General features: G+C 27.1%; 1 protein-coding gene across 1 annotated transcript in view; it reads right to left on the bottom strand.

The window, feature by feature from the left end:
• Positions 1-13,143: 13,143 nt before the first annotated feature.
• The window catches only part of LOC113552008, a 32,356-nt gene continuing 23,080 nt past the window's right edge, over positions 13,144-22,419 (bottom strand). Inside the window, exon 3 of the mRNA XM_026954649.1 lies at positions 13,144-14,401. Within this exon, the coding sequence (XP_026810450.1) occupies positions 14,320-14,401 (82 nt within the window). The 3' untranslated portion in view covers positions 13,144-14,319. The remainder of the gene's footprint in view (positions 14,402-22,419) is intronic.

The following is a 22,419-nucleotide window of genomic DNA, read 5'->3' as shown; positions in this document are numbered from 1 at the left end:
CACGTAAGATTAGATTTACGGACATGTCTATAATAAAAACACTACATATCAGTTTAAATTCATAAAAAAAGTCGATGATTTACGTCAATCAACTATAGATTACTATGCATTATGTACAAATTTAAATGTATAATTCGTTAAATAGCGTTATTGTCGGAGCGAGGGAGATGTTTTAAGTGTTGAATCCGCCTCCCTCGGTTGTATTTATGCAAAAAAATATACGTACCATATGATTCATATTTTTGAAAAATATATTGTAATATGGTTCTATTTCAAATTATGTAGATTTATGTCTGTCACAGAGATTGTGTAATACACCCCACATGTTATATTTAAATATAAAATAAATACATATCCAAAAAAAACCCTACGTGTCTAGTCTCTAATATTATGATACAACAAAATAAAAAAAACATCAATTGCAATTATTATCGGGTTGAAGAAAACATTTTTATCAAAACATCCTCTGAGTCTGCGATCAAATATTTTAGCAAAATAAAAATATATAAAATGAATATATATATATATAAATATATTTATGTTATATTAAATATAAATATAATAAAAATACATTTAAAATATTAAGGTTATATCAGAAATGTGAATGCTTGTGAATTAGGTATATGTAACTACGTGCAACAATGTTGTTTGTATTGCCATCTAAATACGCCTTGGATTGGAAAATTAATAACTACTAAATACCTTATAAGACTTCATATAGATACTTATAGGGTACAGTACTTCCATTAAAAAAAAATAAAATACATAGATGTATGAATAAAAATTGATTAATTATAATATATAATTTATAATATAATTAATAATATATGATACTAAATATCATTGAAAAATCGAAGGATTATAGTTAAAACATAATATTCATAATACAAGTTTTACTAAACTCTATAAACATTTATAGTTATTATTTTATTATTTTTAGGTTATAAAATTTTAAATTTAAATTTGTTAAAAATATATAATAATAACAACAGCAATAAATGAATATTATACTAACATAATAATATAACAATATTACAATATTTATAATATAACATAATATTACTATATACTATTCAATATTATGTGTTGTAGTGGTACCTATAATCTCTAAAAAATATCCTTTTTTGATTGTAATACGTTAAAATTTTAAACGACTAGCTCGTTGTTGATTTTTACAGCAACAAATTACTGAATAAGCTGAATGAAAAATACTGTTTTATCAGCGACATTGATACGACCATGCAGATGACAGTTTAAACTACATATGCATGTATAAATTAAACGCGCAGTTTAGTATTCATGTACACAAGTATTTTATGCAATCATTATTATTATTATGATGATATTTTTTATTTACACGCAATGTTCATTTTTTGCATATCCTGTGTACACAAATAAAAAATATTATAAACAACTATGGTATAAAGAACCAAAGTTCATGCACCGTTGGGGGCCAGAAATTAATAAATAATTTTTAAACAATACAAGGGGTAAAATAGGAATTTCATTAATAAATCAGTCCGATTATCTGTTTTAGAAATATATGTATAAACATATAATATGGTAACAAAATCATTTACATACACGACAGTCAAAGGCAATCAGTGTTGTCTGTGAACATTAAAAATTCATAGTATAAACTATGCGTCTACTCGACTTGCAGTCGGTATAACGTATCTGGTATTGGTTGTACGGCTAAATGATGATCCAACTTATTCTTGACCGGTGAAGCTATTACCCATACGCCTAGAATTTATATGTCATATTTATTTTTCAAATATATTTAAAGTATATTAAAGTATTAAAAATAAATAAATGAAAACCATCACACCAAATTTATTATTCTTTCGACTAAACGTTACGTTATGAATTCAACGGATTCCCACAACTGTGATCTTTGAAAAGTATGTCAATTATCGTCAATTCAGCAAGTAAGCGAATGATTTAAAAATCAAGTATTTCGACTACTTGCATATTTTATTAATTCATCAATTATAGATATTGTCGCGTTGTGCTTATAAATGCGTTCTTATTTCTCGGTTTAATGCATTAAGTCATTGTATAGTTATATACACACATTCGTACCTACTATAATCTAATTTCAACTTACTTGTTGTATCGTACTTTGACATGTTTCAAAAATCCATACGATTACATTAATAAAATTCCAAATAAAATAAATCTATTTTATCAAAGATAAACATGAATAGTCTCTCTCTTTCTGACAACAAATATATTTAAATTAAACCAATGTAATAATAGGATGTGCCAAAATATGGACACAAGTGTAGCTGTGTAGCTAAATAGCCTATCCATAACGCCGCGTGATCAAAATAATATTAATATTGAAATTAAATAGGTACCTATGTAAGGATGTATAAATATAAATATCACCAATTTAGCAAATATATGTATATATATATATATATTTTTTTTGTTCATTTTCAGTGATTAATAAATTAATTAATTTGTATTAATTCCGATAAATCTACGATAGTATTTATATTATAATTATTTATCTATATTTTATGCGGTTATGTGAATTGTGTGGTCTTAAAAAAAATACTATAATAAAAATTATAGTGGCGTTTACAATTGTTTAGGCAATATATAGGTTATAGTTTAAAGTAAAAAAACCTAACGTTTTTGAACGATTTCAGTGTCCGTAGTATTCAGAGAGCTATTTTCCGATGTTATATACTAAACAGGAATGTTCGTGAATTAGCGTCTTTCGTGAAACTGGACCTATCGGGATTTGTCGAGCTTATGACGGATCGCAATTTCGGAAACAGTAAACGGTTCCCACGCTAAAACATGGCTTATCGTCCATTTATATTATCTAGTGATTCTCAGAAATTGCCTATTTCTACAAGTGTTTATCTCCTTATTTTCACGATGATTATAGTATAATAGTGTATTAATATTATTGTCGTTTAACATTTCGTAGTTGTCGAATCTCTTAAAATTTGATAATTTTCTTTGAAATTAAAAAAAAAAAGTGGGTATCGTTCTGCTGTATAGTAGAGACGGAGAGTAGGTTACTATAATGGATGTGTTAAATTTGAATGCATTGACGGGTATCATTGTATCCGAAAAACGATTCTGAACGGAAATGATTTGTCAGTCAATGATAATTAGTTGGATATATTATATTATTACCTATATTTAAATTGTAATATATCGTTATTTTATGCGATTTCGTAAAAAATTAAATTTCATACGCTCATCAAATGTTTTCTATATTGACACTGGAATTTTTTTTTACAGTTACTCGAAGGAAAACTTATGGATAACCTTGTATTGGATTTTTAAACCTGAAGTATAAATCACAAAAATTTCACGAATTTTCAACTTCGAAATTCCTTGCAAATTTTCGCGATTTTAATATATTTTGTAAACATTTGAACTTTAAATGCTTATAAATAAAAATTGTGACTAACGATTTTTAATTTTTTTTTTTTACTCCGATAATTACAACTTATAATAAACATTGTATTAAATTTTAAAAATTTTTTAAGCAGACAAATTTTTTTTATCGGCATATTAAGAAAAAAAACTTAGGAAAGTCGAAAATTTCTATTGTCTAAGAGTAGCTTAAAAAAGGTCAAAATATTTTGATCGTAAATAGATAACCATAATAAAAACATTTGGTGAAAATTTCAAGTACTTACAATAATTCGTTTTTGAGTTACAGCAAAATCAAAAAATCGATTTCGTCGATATGTGGTTATGCGTAAAAATTCCCGTTTTTCCGTTATTTTTTGGGGTTTTTCCCGACGCTTTTGAAAACTATTGGACATTTTTTACTTTTGACCACCCCCAAAGTACCAACTAGATGAATTTCCCTATTTAAAGAGGGGCTGATGTCAAAAATCGAAGCATCATTACCACTCCAAAACGTGATGACGGACACAAAAATAAAAATAATAAAAACACACATCACTGTAAAATCAATACATTCATCACTCCGTCCAGAATCTAAAAGATAGATAACAACTATTATAGTTATATGTCGTCAAAGTTGTACGCATAAATTCGATCCGCACTCATAACCTGTTCTCCATCGGCAAACTCTCGCAGTTCAACACGACACCGACTCTGATTGATAGACGTTAATGATAACACACTTTTTTTTGACGAGCGGGCAGAACCCATCACTCCCCCTCCCCCTCACCCAGACTACCTCACAAACGTAAAGATATCGATATCGTGTACGTACCGGTCATCGTGTCCACGCCGTGGGAGGCGCGACAGTGTCCGACGAACGTGACCGCGTTACCGGTGTCCCGTTGGCTGACGATCGCGGTGACCGGGCCCCGGTCGCCGAACACCGTCTCGGCGCCGCCTGTCCAATCCGAGCCGACGGCCCGCACGTCCAACCGGCCGGCCAGCCCGGTGGCCCGCATGTCGAACGCCGTCTCCAGGTTCGTGGACAGCCACAGGCCTTCGACCGTCGGGCACGGCGTGCCGTCCAGCCGTCCGTTCCGGGCCACGGTCACTATGGAACGCGGCTTTTCGGCCGCGGTGCCCGTGGTGGCGGCGGTGGCGGTGCCGCGCGCGTAGGTGTCGAACAACGGCGACCCGGGCTCGTCCTGCGAATCCTGCTGTCGACCGGCCGCGGCCGCGGACCATCGCGCGAGCAGCTCGTCCAGCGGGTCTCGTCGATCGGCCTCGGTGGCCTCGACCACCGAAGAAGACGACGACGACGACGACGACAACAAAAACAGAGCGGCCAACGCGATTCTGCCCGAGACGTTTTCACACGCACACATAATCCAAAGTTTTACTAAACGTCGTGATGATAATAATGTGATATCGCAGTTGTATTTTGTTTGCGGTCAATAGTTACGCCCGTGTTTGGGATAACGTCATTATTAATACGTATTTTCGAATAACCGAAAAATCGAAAATACGCATACGAGACTACGTGACACGTACTCAATTGTTGTACACCGCAAGTAGACACATATTAGGCACACGCTCCCATCTGTAGGGTATATATATCATATTATTAACTGTAATCGAACGCAAGAACACGCCTCCGGATATTATACTGAGGGAAGGAGGTATTGATAAAATTATTGACGATAACGATAATCTATCGGACGGTAAAATTAAAAAAAAAAAAAACTAATAATTTTCAAAAATAAATATAAAGTGTATTATGGATAAAGTACCTATTGCATAATTGATACGAAAAAAATATTGTTTTATTTTACGTGCAATATTAAGGTCGCATTAAATCGTAATGATATCGATATCTTTGACCCTAAGACTCTTCTAGGAGTTTCGTATTATAAATTAGTATATTTCTTCTCGCTCGATATTGTTTATCAAATGTAATTAATCGGACGGCGCAGTTGGAGAAATATTTGTTTATAATAAGCGACCCCCTTGGTGCATAGTCAGTATTTAATTAGATTTATAATCAATCAGAACTAATTCCACTTCTCCCGATTGAAGACATTGGTGGATTAACGCACAGTGTCGAGTAGATTCAGCACGTCAGTTGTACGGAATAATATGATTTGAGTGCATAAAAGAATAATTTACTTTTAATACATTTACCTTTATCCGGCAATAAACAAATAGTAAGAATAGTTTATTAAGTTATTTATTCAAACTTTGTATAATAATTAAATAAAACAATTCATAAGACGTAAATATCGTTAACCGCTATTGTAATATTATAATATTTAATCTTAATTATTAAAAAAACTTTAAAAATATTGTTTACAGAAATCACTTTGCATTTTTAATTTTAAAATTATTACCATTCTTACCAAATGCGTTTGACAAACATGTACAGAACTATAGAATATAGGAAAAACAAATTCAATAAAGAAAAATAATCGTAATTCAGCCTCGGTAGTCAGGCAGGATATAGTGATTTTTAATTAGCCATTACACGATCGGTGCATAGTAGATTAATTAAACAAAAAGTTTTTTAACGAGTTGAAAACAAATATTTATTACAAAAAAATATAAACGCAAATATGCCCACATAAAATAGCGGTGGCTCCACATATAGCACCCTAAAAATATCATTACTACATACGGATAACACGTAGAATATTGTAAATTATTTAAATGCCGATTAAAATGGTACGTTTTTTAAATTTCAAGTGAATTTTAAAGTGATAATTTTATTCTTTAAAAAGTATTTTAGTTTGTATTTAATTATTCTTTTATAAATTGTGTAAATGCTATTATGTAGTGTAAAGTTTTGCCAACTTTTCTTTTCTTTATAATATTGTTTAATAATGTATTCGTATTTGCTTTTGGTAAGAACCGTTATTGCCTTCTGTGTTTTATTATTTGTTATTTTCACCGCCAATATATTTTATTTCAACCATACCTACTTATCAAGACCTTTTTTTATGGTAATTACGTAATTTTGCTATTGATAATTAATTTAATTAATTTATATTTTACGTCATATAGACTTAGTTTCTGGATAAAGAATTTAGTATTTACCACTTTTTTCGGAAGTATTATATCTGTATATTTATACTCTTTATTTATCCATAGAATAAAATGTTAATATAAACGATTCCTCAGATTGCTTAGCAATTAGATAAATGTAAAACATTATATTTATTGAGCATAGTTGGCCTCATATTGTATTGTACTTATTCTAGAATGATTAAATTGGCTAAGTCACGTAACTAGATATACTTAAAATAATTAGTACATGTCTTAATTATTTAATAGAAAAATAAAATACGAGTATAATATGTATAATAAGATTAACAATGTGTTTTTCTTATTCGAATTAGGCATATATATAACATTTAATAACGTTACGCCATAACTTAGGAATGATAATATTGAAGATAAAATTAATTTCCCATTGATACTATAGAACGGGGTGGCGACTTAGTTCCTTGACGTTCCAAGGGTGGCACAGTAGTCGAATTTCAACGGAACGTGAAAATATTGGAATTATTAAAAACTATGCTGTGTATAAAGTTTTGGTTTAACTGTTATACGAAATTTAATGAAACAAATTATATTATACATTTAAACAAATTATAATTACAAAAAAAGGTGCGTTTAGTTATATTTTTATCCTTAGAAAAATACGTGAACAATTTTTAAAACCTCAATTTGAAAAATTTAGCATTTAACCCAAAAAAGGTTCACCACCCCTACTATAGATCAATAAAATACTAAAATACTCTAATCGTATAAATAGGATTGAATAATATTAGCGTAAAATAATAGATGATTTGATCTAAACTTAAATGCTTAATTATAATTTTAAGTTACACATTTTTTTTCAGTAAAAGTTTTCCTATCTGATATTTGTTATGTTTTTTACATTTATAAAACATAAATATAAATATAACTAACCATAAATTATCTTGACAAATTAATAAATAAGAATATAAGAATAAATTCTGCTATTCGTCTATACAAAAATATTACGAACCAAACATATCAACCATTATGTTGAAAAAAAATAAGGGTAAAAATAAATAAATAATTGCAAATTTTAACAGTGATACTCGGCTACTTCCAAACATAGCAACTCATAAAAACTGACTTCCGATACAACTATTCTCGTTTCCGTAGTTTGGTGGTGTTAGAGGCTTTTGGTGATCACATATTTTGACCTCGGACTACACTTCTCTGGACCGGAAGTACTATTTCCATTGTTGATGTTCAACCGGTATTTCCGTTTTGGCAACCATACCTATTATATCCAACGAAACCTGTACCACATACTAAATTAATCTTAAACATCAATCTTCTTCAATCATCTTATAATATTATTTGTACCCTCTAAAAGTAAAAGTAATGTAGGCTGTAGTCTATATCTAGTCCATTGTGTTTTTATATTCTGGGTAAACATGGTAGGGTTTCATAAATATGTATATGAAAAAAAATAACAATGATAATACCGAAAATTGCTTGTATGTTAGTATGGACCACTGTTATAGACACGAAAAACAGTAGGTAGTAAATATGTTAAGTACGTGGTACACAACTTAGTGGCGAGCGCTTCGTCGACCTCGAAGGAAAGCAGTTTTAAACAATTATTTTGAATTCAAAACCGCAATGATACATTTTCTCACTTGAAAAACAATTCTAAAAGCAGCTCGACTTACCATAGTGTTTATGTTATCTTTCAAAAACTTTAAAAACAATAGTTTAAATTATTTATTTTAACACGTATAAATGGAAGATGGTAATTTATCTTTGTACCGCAAAAGATTCACACTATAGTGTAAAATAACAATATATGCACAATAAATGTTATAATATATTTTATTTGATAAAATACATGAGCTATGACATGGAATGTTAGTCAAACATTATGATTATGAATAGATTTTAAGGGTGAACTTGACCTTTATCATTAGTACTGAGATCTTAGGGACATTTAAATAACTCTCAGGACAGTTAATCAGCTTATTGTTAATCAATTTACGTACAAAATAAATGACATTAATATAATGCGAGTACTTATTATCTTACAGTAGGACACCAAATAACATGCCCAACTGACCACTACCACCACGCACTGATGACATTCAAATAATTTGTAGTATGACATTCTTAGAATCTCTTAAATGAACTTTATACAATTTAAATGATTGTAAAAAGTGGACTTTACTATTGAAGTAAACTCAAGGATAAAATAAATAAAAAAAAAAACTGATAATAATAGTAATTGGACTAACTACTAGCATATTTCGAAGTATTAATAAATTCTTCAATCATTTGTCACCTACAATTTGTAAAATATTGTATTTTAAATATATAAAAGAACATGATTAAGCTCATATTTAATTTGTAAGTCTTTACAATATTTCAAACTTAAAAATTATTTTTAAAAATGGAGGTAGTCGTTGTATTAAATTTATTTTATTAAAAATACACTAATAAAACACCTGTAAAAAACTTTTTATTTTACAAACAACTATTGAAAATAGCGCTTTTGTAGTGCCAAATAAAAATAAAGAACTATAAAATAGTCGATATACATACACATATGTGATTTTTCAGCAATAAAAGAGATGTGTACCTCATAAATAAATCGACCACGAAGTTCTGATTGCTCCATCGACTACTGTGAATAATTTTACATATTTTATTCATTATAAAAATTGATTAATGCGGAAGTAAACGGCATTTTATTTGCAATTTTTTATGTTAAAAAAATATATTACATTATGATTTTCTTGGTAATATTATTATAATACATAAAAGAATGCAGATGTTTATACGCAACTGCACCACTGCAGTCTACGTCTCTCCGGTGTAATAATATTACTATGGAAAAATCGTTTTCTCCACATTTTTTTTTTTTTATCGAGTTCTAACACAAAATTCTAAAATATAATAAACGCATAACTCCTATGTTACACCAGTATTCTATAGTAATATTATAAATAATATATTATTTAGCTCTACGCCTAATTATGAGTTTTATAGTTTACAATGTTTACATATTATACCAATAATTTTTAGAACATTGAATTTCAATTTAAAAATGAACAAAATTATAAATGTAAATTTTTCAAGAAATTTAATTTTGTATTGAATCATTTTCAAAAATATAAAGCAGTTTTTTGTCTAACGTAACTAATGTCAACAATTTACTTTATTTACGTAGTGTCGTAAACCGATGACAGTACGACTCGTTACTAACACAATACAGAAGTCAAATTAACTTTTTATAAGACCACCATTGTAACCTAATCGTTTTATTTATTTATAAGCCTGATCCAATATTTTATTTATACCACATAAATAAAAAAAAAAATCATTTCTACATTTTTACACCTACTTACTAATTTTGTAAATTATTTGACTGCTGTTGATATTTATTTACTTTTTCACCATTCAATGTGTTAAAAGTTAATTTCACCCTTCTTTTTTATTAGTAACCTATTGTTGATTATACCATAATCAAAAATGAATTAATCAGGTTGATAACATTTTCCTGTGTAAAACTCGTCATCATTTAATTAACGACTTTATTCCAATTTCTGAAATTTAAACTTAATAATTTATGAGAGATAAAATAATTTAACATCTTATAGTTTATACGTATATAATATGTGTGTATAAATGTCTTATATTTGCATTGGTTGATATTAATATATTGTAAGTTAATAACAACAAAAATATTACTATCTATATATAAGTACAACAATTTCATTACTTATAATAATGTTACATTACTTATAATCCAATTGTTCATAATTTAAATACAATTTAAAGCTTTTATAACTAAATTAAATTGTAATTAAATATTACAGCGAAAATGACTGTACTATGTTACCTAAATACACAACATTATATATATATTTATATCTATAATAAATTTTAGTTATATATTTTTAGTACTCATTAAGTAAGTACTGAACATTTTTTTAATTTATATTGCAATATTATGATACCTTTATTGAATTTGTGTGATTCTAAACAGTATTAACTAATAACCATCATTTATTTAATTATACATGTTAATAAAATGATTAATGGAAACGTTTATTTTATCAAACCTAGGATTATAAATTTAAAACAACGTTGGTGTAACAATAACGAGTCATAAAAAATGAACAGACTGCTCATATGAAATATTGTAAGCCATTTTATACAAATTGTTACATAGAAACCTAAATTTTTTAAGAAATAATTATTTATTCATACACACCATAGAATTTTCAAAAATATGTTCGTAGATTTTATAACAAATAATAATTAAAAATATTAATTTTTTTTTTACTGAAGTCCTGACTATGTGTTTAGTGCCTATTATGAGAAAGGTCTGAGAAATCAATCTCTTTTTAAAATTATATAATAAATAATAATTGTATATTTCAAAAAAAAAAAAAATTAATACATGCACGAACCTGTGTAATTCGAAAAATAGCAACATATCATAATATGACAACTATTGCAATTATTCGTTTAAAATATGTACTAGAAAAATCTAACTAACACAACTGGAGTAACAATAATTTTCTTTTGAATTTAATATAATACAAATTGTAAAATAATAATAATATTATTACCTTCAGAGTCCGAGCAACAATACCCTCGCACTGCTACGAACCCTCGCTACAGCAACTGTCGAAACGTCACGATCGGGTGTCCGCTCCTTTCCGATTCAGTAATGTTATGATTATGATAATATTATTACGTCAAATATTATTCGACCACAACGAATCGCATTACCGTTAGCGTGTGATACGTGGTCGGCGCTACGTGCGAGAATATAATCTCTTCTAACCTGAGAGCGCGCCGAGCTGCTCTAACATCCGACCCGGTGGTGCGTTATGACGCTACTGCCGGGGACGAGCACGCGTCTTCCCTTCGTCATGACACAGCGCACGTTGGGACGTAGTTTCGCTACAATGATAATAATAAACTCTCACTGTACGTGTTTTTCTGTAATAATTAATAATAAGTTATAATAGAATAATATTATTTATTATTATTATGGTATAGACGATGGACCGCAATTAATAATATTACATCGGTAACACAGTTATCTATTTATATTTTTTAAACAGTGTTTCTCGTCCGCTTGTTTCGAGACAAAGTCATTTTTGTAAATTTAGTAGAAAAACGAAATTCAAAATTGTTTTGAATATAAAATATCATCTATTGAGGCGCGTGTACATAATTGTATTTATATTGTATTATCTGCGCCTCATTGAAACATTCACATTTCACATCTTGAAGGAACTTACACAACTACCTTTTAACATAGTGTTCGGTGTTAGACAGTATTCAATTCATCTCCAAATTGATATCATTCAGTTTTGAAAGTATAATAGGAAACAATTTAAAAAAAAAAAAACAAATACAAATAATAAAAACATATAGGTTAAATAGTGTATACATACATGACTATTATAAATTAAATAAATACAAAATATTTTTTCATTCAGAGACCAAACTACCAGAGTGACAAATAACTTATTAATAATGGCTGTATAGTATTTTTACTGAAATAATAACTATCTATAAAGTAGGTAAATAAAAAATTATCTATGATTATTGTCTTATATTTTTTATAAAAACAATAGAAATAAATTTAAATTTGCTAATTTGCTTATTTGAAGTTATTATAAGTTTTGTTTAATAAATAATAATATGATAAAAAATAATATTGCCACACAATATTATGTATAAGCTATTATTTAGTAATACAAAAAATTCTATTATAATACGCAGCAAAATTAGTATAGCATTTATGTAAAATAGAAAATTTATAAAATTTGGGTTATAAAAAACATAAATATAAAAAAACGAAAGACACCATCGCCAGATGAACGGGGTTTTTAAGACCAACGTGTATTTGAAATGTATTATATTTTTTAATTTAGAATATTTTAATAATGATTTCACATATTATCGTAAATCAAATTATAAAAAATGCAGTTAATCTTTGCCTCAAATATATCTTAGTATTCGATCCTCTATTACATGACGTTACGTTTGATGGTCGCTACAACGTCGTCAACCGTTAGAGGACGCTAGCCATTTTGACAGTAAATATTTCTAATAACTCCAGACCATATTAAATATTATTTAATATTTTGTTCTATATTGAAAAGTACGGCAGTCTCTTCAAACTCTTCTGTTTAATAACTACCGTTTTATTCCTATGCTTCTATATTCTACACAACATTTTTAATTATGAGCCATAATATAAGACTTAACTATTACTATAAAATAATAAACATACTTAAATATTATACGTCCGATTTTATATATTTATAAATTATCTTATCAAAGTTATGAAATATTGATGAGGAACAATATGAGCATCGTATACTTAAATCCATAGTTTTATACCTTACAATACTTATTGCTTTTAATTACAACTAAAAATATTAAAACAAATATTTATTTTAGAAATCAAAATAGTTAATTTTTTATTGTTGCCAAACAATTATAAAGTAAATTATCTGTAACAATTTAAGTATTAAACAAATTATTATTTTGGACAATTTTTAAAACTTTTTATTACTTACACAAATTCATATGCAAGTAAGTAATATGATTAATGAATGATTTCTTTATTAAATAAAAAAAAATCTTCATATAATAAAATATAAGTAAGTATAAAATATCCCTATAGTTCGTAGGTCAGGTAAATAAATAAATACATAGTTTATTCAATAAAATATTTTATTAAAAAAAAATATAATAAATTAATAAAATCTAAATAAATATAACTCTAAATAACATAAATAAATTATTAAAAAATAATGTCTAAATATATCTTAGTTTACTATGAGAAAATATTCCCTAAATAATACAATAATCGACACCTTACGCTTAACAGGATATTATGTATTTCTTTAGAAATGATTTGTAAATAATTCATATTGTATAGAAATATTTTTGAAGATACGATCAACACAAATAGTATGAAAGTGGATTTTAGGATTAAAATAAAATATCAACATTCAACATAATATTGGAGTTTAATTTAATTATTTTATACTGACATTGAAGCGACACCAACTTGCCCATATTACCTACCTATCAATAACAGATAGCCGACCCAGGTAGATTAGTTTTAATTTTTTTAAGTTATTAAAACTATATATTTGACCGCTAAATGGTGAAGAATATTTTTGAATCAAACTATATACATTGGATAATAATAAAATCATTCCAAACTACTGTTAACACATAACTACAGTTCGTTACGATTGATATAAGTTATCGACGGGTGTTCCTTATATTGTATACTTTTAAGGTGTAGGAAATTTATAGAATATGAAAAAATGGAAAGTATAACAACAAATAATATAAATAATAATATCCCCTGTTGTTTGTTCTACCCAAAATAACGGTTGACAATTCACAGTTCGTGATGATATCGATTTAGAAAATTACTGATCACATTGGAACAAATTTATTGGCTAGTTTAGTTTAGGTGGGAACAAAAACTATTTTGCCGTTATAAACTACCTACACATTTTTTTTTTTTTCATAATTTTTGTATTATATTTTTTTATAGATATACCTAACACATTATTTTTCAGAGGAACTAGTTTTCAATAACGACAGACACTTAAACTATATTTCATTATTTTTTAGTTTGTGCCGTCATGTATTACTATCGTATCATGGACCGCAAATCGAATATGATTGATAAACAGAGGTTTCTGGAAGATTGGTTCGGGTGCGCTTTTATCGTGCCCACCGTTTGGAAGTGTCTCTGTACATTGAGCGCATCAATAAAACACGAAAAAAGTGACCTTTATCCTATCTTCAAGCGAACTCACTGGCAGTAGTATAATACGATGGAATAAAGAAAAAATAATTTAGAGACGATTATGATGATTCGGAATCACCGGACAAGTTTTGCCCAAGTGCCGTCTCGATGACCACCTCTTTGGCTTCTTCCCCGTTACACCTAAAAAAATAAAATACACATTTTAGTAATCATATAGAATTATTTTACTGTTAATTAAACAAAAAAAATAATATTTTTAATTATTAAAATGTTTAATAATAATTATGATAATGTCATTTAATTTATTTATAAACTTATTCACATGTAAACAAAACATATTCAACATATTATAATAATGTTTTAAACATTCTTGTTTGATTTTTTTTTCGATACACAGTAATCAATTAAATTCCTATTTCATCAACGAGTTTATGTTCCGATGATGACATCTACAGTTCTCGACACACTATGATCAGTGAACACTATTCATGTATTCACATTAGGTATGCGTTGATTTTTGTTTATCATACTCGTATTCAATATTCTCATATAATATGCGTATATCACATAATAAGTATCTTTGATGTACTAGTTATGATTATTACTTATTAGGTATGATAAAAATTTGTAGTAAATCAATGATTTTCAAATATATTGTTTATGATTAGCTTACTAAAGTTTAAAAGATGAAAAAAATTACAAAATTCTCAAATAACGACAAAATATATTGATTTCACTTAAACATTATTTGTATAAATTTATTTTTCAATAAAATGTATTATCTATTTGAGATAATATTTAAAGTTTTGATAAAAAAAAAGAAATAATTTAAGCCATTCTATTCTAATAACACTAATTGAAGAACTAAATCTTTAGACAAAGGTTTTGAATATGTAAAATAATTTTGATGATGTGAATCTAATATTACACTCAAAATGCCTTTATTGTGTTAATAATACAAACGTTTTCAACCTTAATAATACAAGTCATTACACTTCCTCGGATCCCTGCATTCGTCAGATGAACAATTTTCGCTTTTCCTCTTATTCCTGTCATATAATTTGCATTTAAAAATCATCAAGCTTAATTAAATATTATAGATTTTATTGCAGCTTGTATGGTAGACTACGACTGGAAACTAATAGCCTATAGTGAATAACTCAAGTCTTAATTTTCTGTATCCTACATGTTCCATTACTTAACTTCTAATCATTAAAGGGTAGTTTACTTAAGAGAAATATAGCACAAGAAACGTTACAACCCCTTTCCGGTGAATCTCAAACTTAATTATATATACCTAATTTTTGATTCGGAAAAGTTAAATTGGGTAATTAATCTTGACCCACGAACAATCCCCATCTGGGAGGCAACGACGTAGATGGTTTATGACAAAAAAATTCAGTTTATAACACTACCATTAATATAATATACATACATTAATGAATTGAAAATCTAACTTATACTTTTATACAATAAACATTTTTATTATACTACAACGTTAGTGACTAGAAAGAAAAAGCTACAATCTTTTAATTGAATATAATAAAATTGTTGAAAGAAAATCTTGTGAATTTAAGAGACTTTATCAGATGCCGATTTATAGAAATACTGTCTAGACATAATTAACATAAATTTATGACCAAACAAAAATTCCCAAAAAAATCCTGTTTACATTGGTTTCCAAAAATTATCAATACCACTCATAAAAATTTCAAACTACTGAATCTAGTCATAAATTATGATGATTTTAAAATTTTAAACTCCTAAAAAGGTGTTTTATAGTACTTCTACAACAAATATATTGAAAAAACAAATGGTCTTGAAAACAAAATTATAAAAAGCAACAGATTACTACCATAACAGAATTTTAACTATTTTATAATGTAAATTCGCTTATACATATAATTAATTTACATATATTTTAAATTATCAGAAAAATTAAATTATTAACAACATTTCAGTATGTAACACAATCACACTGTATCCATTAATAAAAAAGTATGATTAACATAAACTTTTTAAACAAGCTTGCTATATAATATTATATATCACGCATTTTAAAAATCTTTTTTCTAAACCTTATACCTATTATTATAATTATTTAACTGCAGATTCAAATTTAATATTAAATTCAAAGAATAAAATAAGTACATGGAATAATAAATGCTTTTTATTAATTTATACTTATTTCAATATGTTTTTATAATAAAAATACTTGTAATATTATATTTATGTATTATAAAATATGTGAAATTATATGATTAATTATTAAAAATAATAATTTAATTTAAAAATTAGTATTATATATACTAAAGTTTAATAACACCACTTAAACTTGTAATGGAAATAAAACCATTCTGTTGAAATATGTAAATTTATAAAAAATGTATACGTGTGTTTTATCTAAAACTTTTTTTACTAACTGAATCATAAAAATATTTTAGGAATTTACATATTATGTACTTAGTTTTATGTAGAAATAAATTCCCATAAAATTATAGTCAAATTTTGTAATATTTTAACAGTGTATTTAGTCTTATTTTTATTTCCCCAATTTATGTTTCTAAATATTTTAAGTATTATATATTTTATGAATACCTATAATTGTATATATTTTAAAACAAATTTTTTATTTGACAATATTATGTAAATAGTATATTGTACATCCTACATGATTATATTTTTATATCCAAAAATAACTATAAATAAATTATCACATGAAATTTTTTATTATACTTTCAGAGTTAATATTATATAATAGGTACGATGAAATAAATTAGTTTCATTAGGATTTTATATTTTATATTATATAACAGAGTTATTTTTATCAACTTGTGGATAAAAATATTTAAAATAATTAAGTATAAATAAAGAATGTGTATTTATATATTGTATTAACTTGTAATAAGTCAAGTCTACATTTAACCACTTTATAATATACAAGAATTTGTTTACTTCCATATATTATCACTACGTAGGGACTTAAACATATGAACAAATACCGGTTTATATAATGTATATCATAAAGGATCTCACCGAACTAAGAAATAAATTACTTACATTTTATTTTCTATATTATGTACAAATATATAAATATGTAAAGAATATTTTATAAATAGCATTTAATTCAAAATTTTAGATATACATTAAACATAACTGTTTGAAGTAACATATTAATATAACTACATTAATTTAAATTGGTAAATTGATACGTACACTTTAAATTTTATTACATAAGTTTATTATACTAAACGTAGGATCATATACATTACATATACATACTGTATGATTAAAAACATAATAATATATTAATAAAACGTAATGCGGTTGACATAAATATTTAAATATGTACTTACATAAGATTTTATTTAAATAATATTTTTAGTAATATTTAGGTAAGTGCGAATTGATACAAAATGGTAAACAATTAAAAAATATTAACATTTTCTTTATAATACAGTTTTTAGATACTTTGTCATTGTTCATACATAATTAATACTAAATATATTAAACTTATAAGTAACGAGAAATTACTTTTATGATATTTAAATCAATTAAATTTGTATGGAAGTCACCATAGTGAATTTTTTTCAGTCAATTTAGTAGCATATATGTCAATACTTTGACAGCAATACGAAATTGATTTTTATGTAGGGAAATTCAATTTTAATTTATCAATAAATAAAGTAGCTAGAGAAAATACTACAGAAATAATAACCAATCAAATGTATACCTTCGTAATTATTTTAGTACCTACCAATAAGGCAACAAATATATAATATGTATATAAACATGTGAAATAAACAAAGTTTATATAAGATTTTATAAGATTTTATAGATAAAATGAGTAGGTACCTACATTATAACCACATTTTATTACTTTGATTGAAACAACTTTTATCAATTTTATCAATAATAATTTATAAATATTTATGTCTTTGTTTATACAATTTTTGTAGACGTTTTTAACAACAATAAGTAGGTTACACTTTTCACTTTTAATTTATTAATATTTTTATTTTAACTATTTACATTAATTGTGAATTAATAACCTGATTATACAGCTCCGACAAGGCGTAAAAATGACGATGATTTTTTGTGGGCATTCTAAATTTATTTTAATTTAGTAAACATGTTTTGTTTTTTTAAATTAATCTTGTTATGTTTGAAACACCTTTCCATTCTTCTGTCAAATCAAATGATTACTTGTGTGTTAAATTTTACCTATATAATCATTCGCTTTCAAAAAATTAACGGTAGCTGGAGATATGGAGACGAAGAAACACATTAATAATAACTTTCAATATAATGAATATATAATATTATACTAAAAACAATAATCATTATAATATAATGTTAGTGGACACTGTCATAGACATGCATGAGAAAATATAGACGTGGTAAGCTATATGTATATATAGACGTGTAGCAGTACCTAGTCAGTGGATCATGGAGAGAGTAAAGTGATTTGCTCTATTTCCTTTCGATTTTACTCACTGAACCCAGTCAAACGCGATAACCTCGATCCAAAAAAATGAACACGACCCCGATGACAGATTTTATAAAACAAAATTATTGTCCATGATAAGTATGGAATTTAGCTAGGAAACGCTCAAACAATAATTAAACAATCATGTAATTAAATACGAATTAATATTTCCTATTCATCAGTCGACTGCAGTAGTACATGCAGTGTCCCCCTCCTAACAGCTAACCATATTAAGATAATGTAGTTAGGTATCAGTATGACGGTGTCCACTTGACGGCCAAAATAAAAATAAATAATAATAATAAATTATGAACGTATCACGTAGGTACAAAAAAAAATGTGATTAACACGTCGTATAGATCAATAACGATAATCCGGAGAAATTTGTGTACAGATTGATTATATACATCTTCGTGATAAATCGTCATAATTCCGACTATTTCGAGAGAGCACTAGTTATTTCTATTGGGTTTCGTGAACAAATCGGGTTAATAGTAAATTGAGACGTCAAATATTTGAGTATTTTAAATACACCGCCATGAATGATTGTATCTCTGGGTGTACTTGTTATTAATTGACACGTTCATCGACTGCGCTAAATACACCATGTAAAATTGTATTACATAAATCTTATAAATAATTATTTGTTATGCTTATCTTACAAAAAATAAAATTAAACGTGGATTGTATATAACAATAAAAGAAATAATAATAAATTAATAGTTTTTATTTTGATTTATAACAATCAACTCTTGTCATTATTAAATCCCCACGACAGACAATTAAACGATATCGTACTGTAATTTAGTGTCTGATCTTCCTCTCACGAATCACAAATATAGCAAAATATACTACAGCCTACAGGTATACATATTAAATACCATTAACACGGTGCCATTTTTAAAAGCTGAATTAAAACTTCTAGCACGATAATGAAACTAAATACTTTTAAAAACAAGCCTTTAATTTTCTTTTAAATATCGATTCATAAAAAAATATTTCGGTGATAAGTAGTGATAAACTAATAATTACATAAACATCAAAAACTGTATAGTTGAATTAACTCCATAATATAATATTATATGTATCATTATTTACTGCATAGGTACTAGGTACACATGTAATGCTAAAGAAAACATTATAAGGTTTAATTCCTCGCGGAAAATGCGAATAATATATTTTTTGATTCTATTAATTTTAATTTAAGTTCCTATAAATCACTTTGATTAAAACATTTAGCTACATACTTTAATAAATTACCGACTCCATTACTTTTGATACTTAACATTAATATTATAATATTGCTAATTATCCATAAAATAAATTCGATTGTATTTTTGACCAAGTGTTAAGAATATCACAGCACCATAATACGGGGATCGAGAATCTCGAGTAATCCACAAAGTTTTCTCTTTATTGTTATCTGGATAAATCTGTGTTCCTGTAATCTGTGATTACTGCAGAATGCCCCACTCCACTGATAACCTACGTAGTCATTAATCGATGTGCCTACGGCCTACCTCTAACTGTCTGTATATGAAACGTTCAAGTATTAGTCCGTATAATTCTTTATATACTGGAAAAAAAATCTTTAAAACATTCGCTCTAGTTGACCATTGACAATACAATACAAATCAACAATACCCACTAGCCTTGAACTCGTGGTTAACATAATTTCGTTGAATGCTTTATACAAGCGGGTAACTTTCTTTCGGATTTCCTTAAAAGATAATTAGATCAACGCTGTCATGTATTAATGTATTATATTATAAGTAGACTGCAAAATTACGTATTGTATAATCATAAAACCGTCGTCATAGATCAATGATTGCCACTGGATCAAAGTTTAATAAACGGTTCATAGCATACAATAATAATGAGTATAGTGTTTTCTCTGTTCAAAAGTTAATTTTTAATGGCGATCAAACGAGTACAAATATTTCCAGCTATAGCAAATTTTCCTAAATTCTAACTATAAACACGAACTATGTTTATTTAAAATATATGATTTTCACGTACATGATTAAGAATTTTCAATTTCGAAAAATCTATACAATTTTATACATCGATTTTAAATACATGAATATATACATGGTTATTGTATTAAATTTCAACTCTTTTGAAAAGAGTATATGAGCTTAAAAATCTGGTTTTTATATATAGCAAATAATGAGCCGTTAACTGATAAATAATATAGTTTATCAAATCATACAATCATAATAATTATAATATCATAAAGAAACTTTAGTTGTCTGGTTAATTTGAGTATTTGATCTATCAATTATGCCGTGTTAATAGTAGTCCGAAGTTGTAATATTTGTAGAATAAACGTCATCTATGAACGTGAAACCATATTATAGCCGACGTAATGACATTCGTTCGGTTGACGTACAACATGAGCGTTTCAATTGAAGAAGCATAGCAAATATTATATTACCTATATTATATTGTTTACTATACATGCGGACGAAACTTCTCGCAATGTAAAACAAAATTACGAAACATAATTTTTACTTATATCTGCAATTATTCAGGTTGAATAATATATTAAATAGACTTAGTATGCAATAACCTAATGTAGTCCATAATAATAATAACAATCTTGTTCGTTGCCATTTATATAATAATGACCAAGTATTCACGTGTAGATAATATTTTTACAGTCGGTGAGTTGTACTTTAATATTGCTATTTTGTATTTTCCTGGTAATATTATATACAGGGAATGTGTAGGATTTCGGAAACTGATGAGGCTGGATAATGAGTCGCTGAATACTATAATACCTTATAGATAGTGCACTCAGTAGCTTTGTAAATGACTAAATCTTCCGCTATATATATAAAGCATTAGTTTGAAAGTTTCCATTAGATTTGAGTGTATTCGAATATCTATTGTGGTGGTCGTCCCTACAATATATATAGCATTTGACAACCGACGGATGTTTTTGAGGGTATAAGTTAGAGAATATAATAATATTATATACATAAACTTTATATTATTTAATTTTATGTCATTTATTTAGATCTTTATATTATAATTAAATGTAATTTTATAATAATTCGTAGTATACGATGCATATTATGTATATACCTATTATATTATATTATTAATTATTATTATATATATAAATTTTATCTCTGTCCTTTTAAAACAATATTATCATTGTAAATAATATTGTATACAATTCTTTATTTTACATCCAATAGTCATAGAAAAGTTTATAATAGTAATAATAATCGAATCATCGGAATATTCTGATCACCACTGATGCGAAGTCTATGAAGGACCGTGTGATCGATTCGTACAGGATAATACCAAGTCCGTATTCGCGTGTATATCACCATGTATGGTATTAACATAAAACCGTCAATAATTTCAATAGTCACACACACTAAACAGATAATATTATGTAGGACCGAACTTAGTACACAATCTGACATTTTTGTGTATCGTTCTCGTAACGAAAAATATCAGCTCTGTCGCGTGCTGTATTTTAGGCACGCACGCACTTTCCCGATAGGCGCACTACCCGCGCGTATTATAATATTACAAGAAATAGTATGTGTTGTGCACAACGTATGTCTCGTGTGGTAGGTAGGTAAGTCGTAAAACAGTACTGTGCACGAATGCATGTTGACGACGTTTATCTCCAATTGTTTTTTTGTCCGGACGCAATTGAAACGAAATCATTGTATTGTTATTGCTAGCA

This window comes from Rhopalosiphum maidis, chromosome 2 (genome assembly GCF_003676215.2).
Source record: "Rhopalosiphum maidis isolate BTI-1 chromosome 2, ASM367621v3, whole genome shotgun sequence".
In the NCBI taxonomy this organism is placed as follows: Eukaryota; Metazoa; Arthropoda; class Insecta; order Hemiptera; family Aphididae; genus Rhopalosiphum; species Rhopalosiphum maidis.
This window is presented reverse-complemented; position numbering and strand designations above follow the sequence as displayed.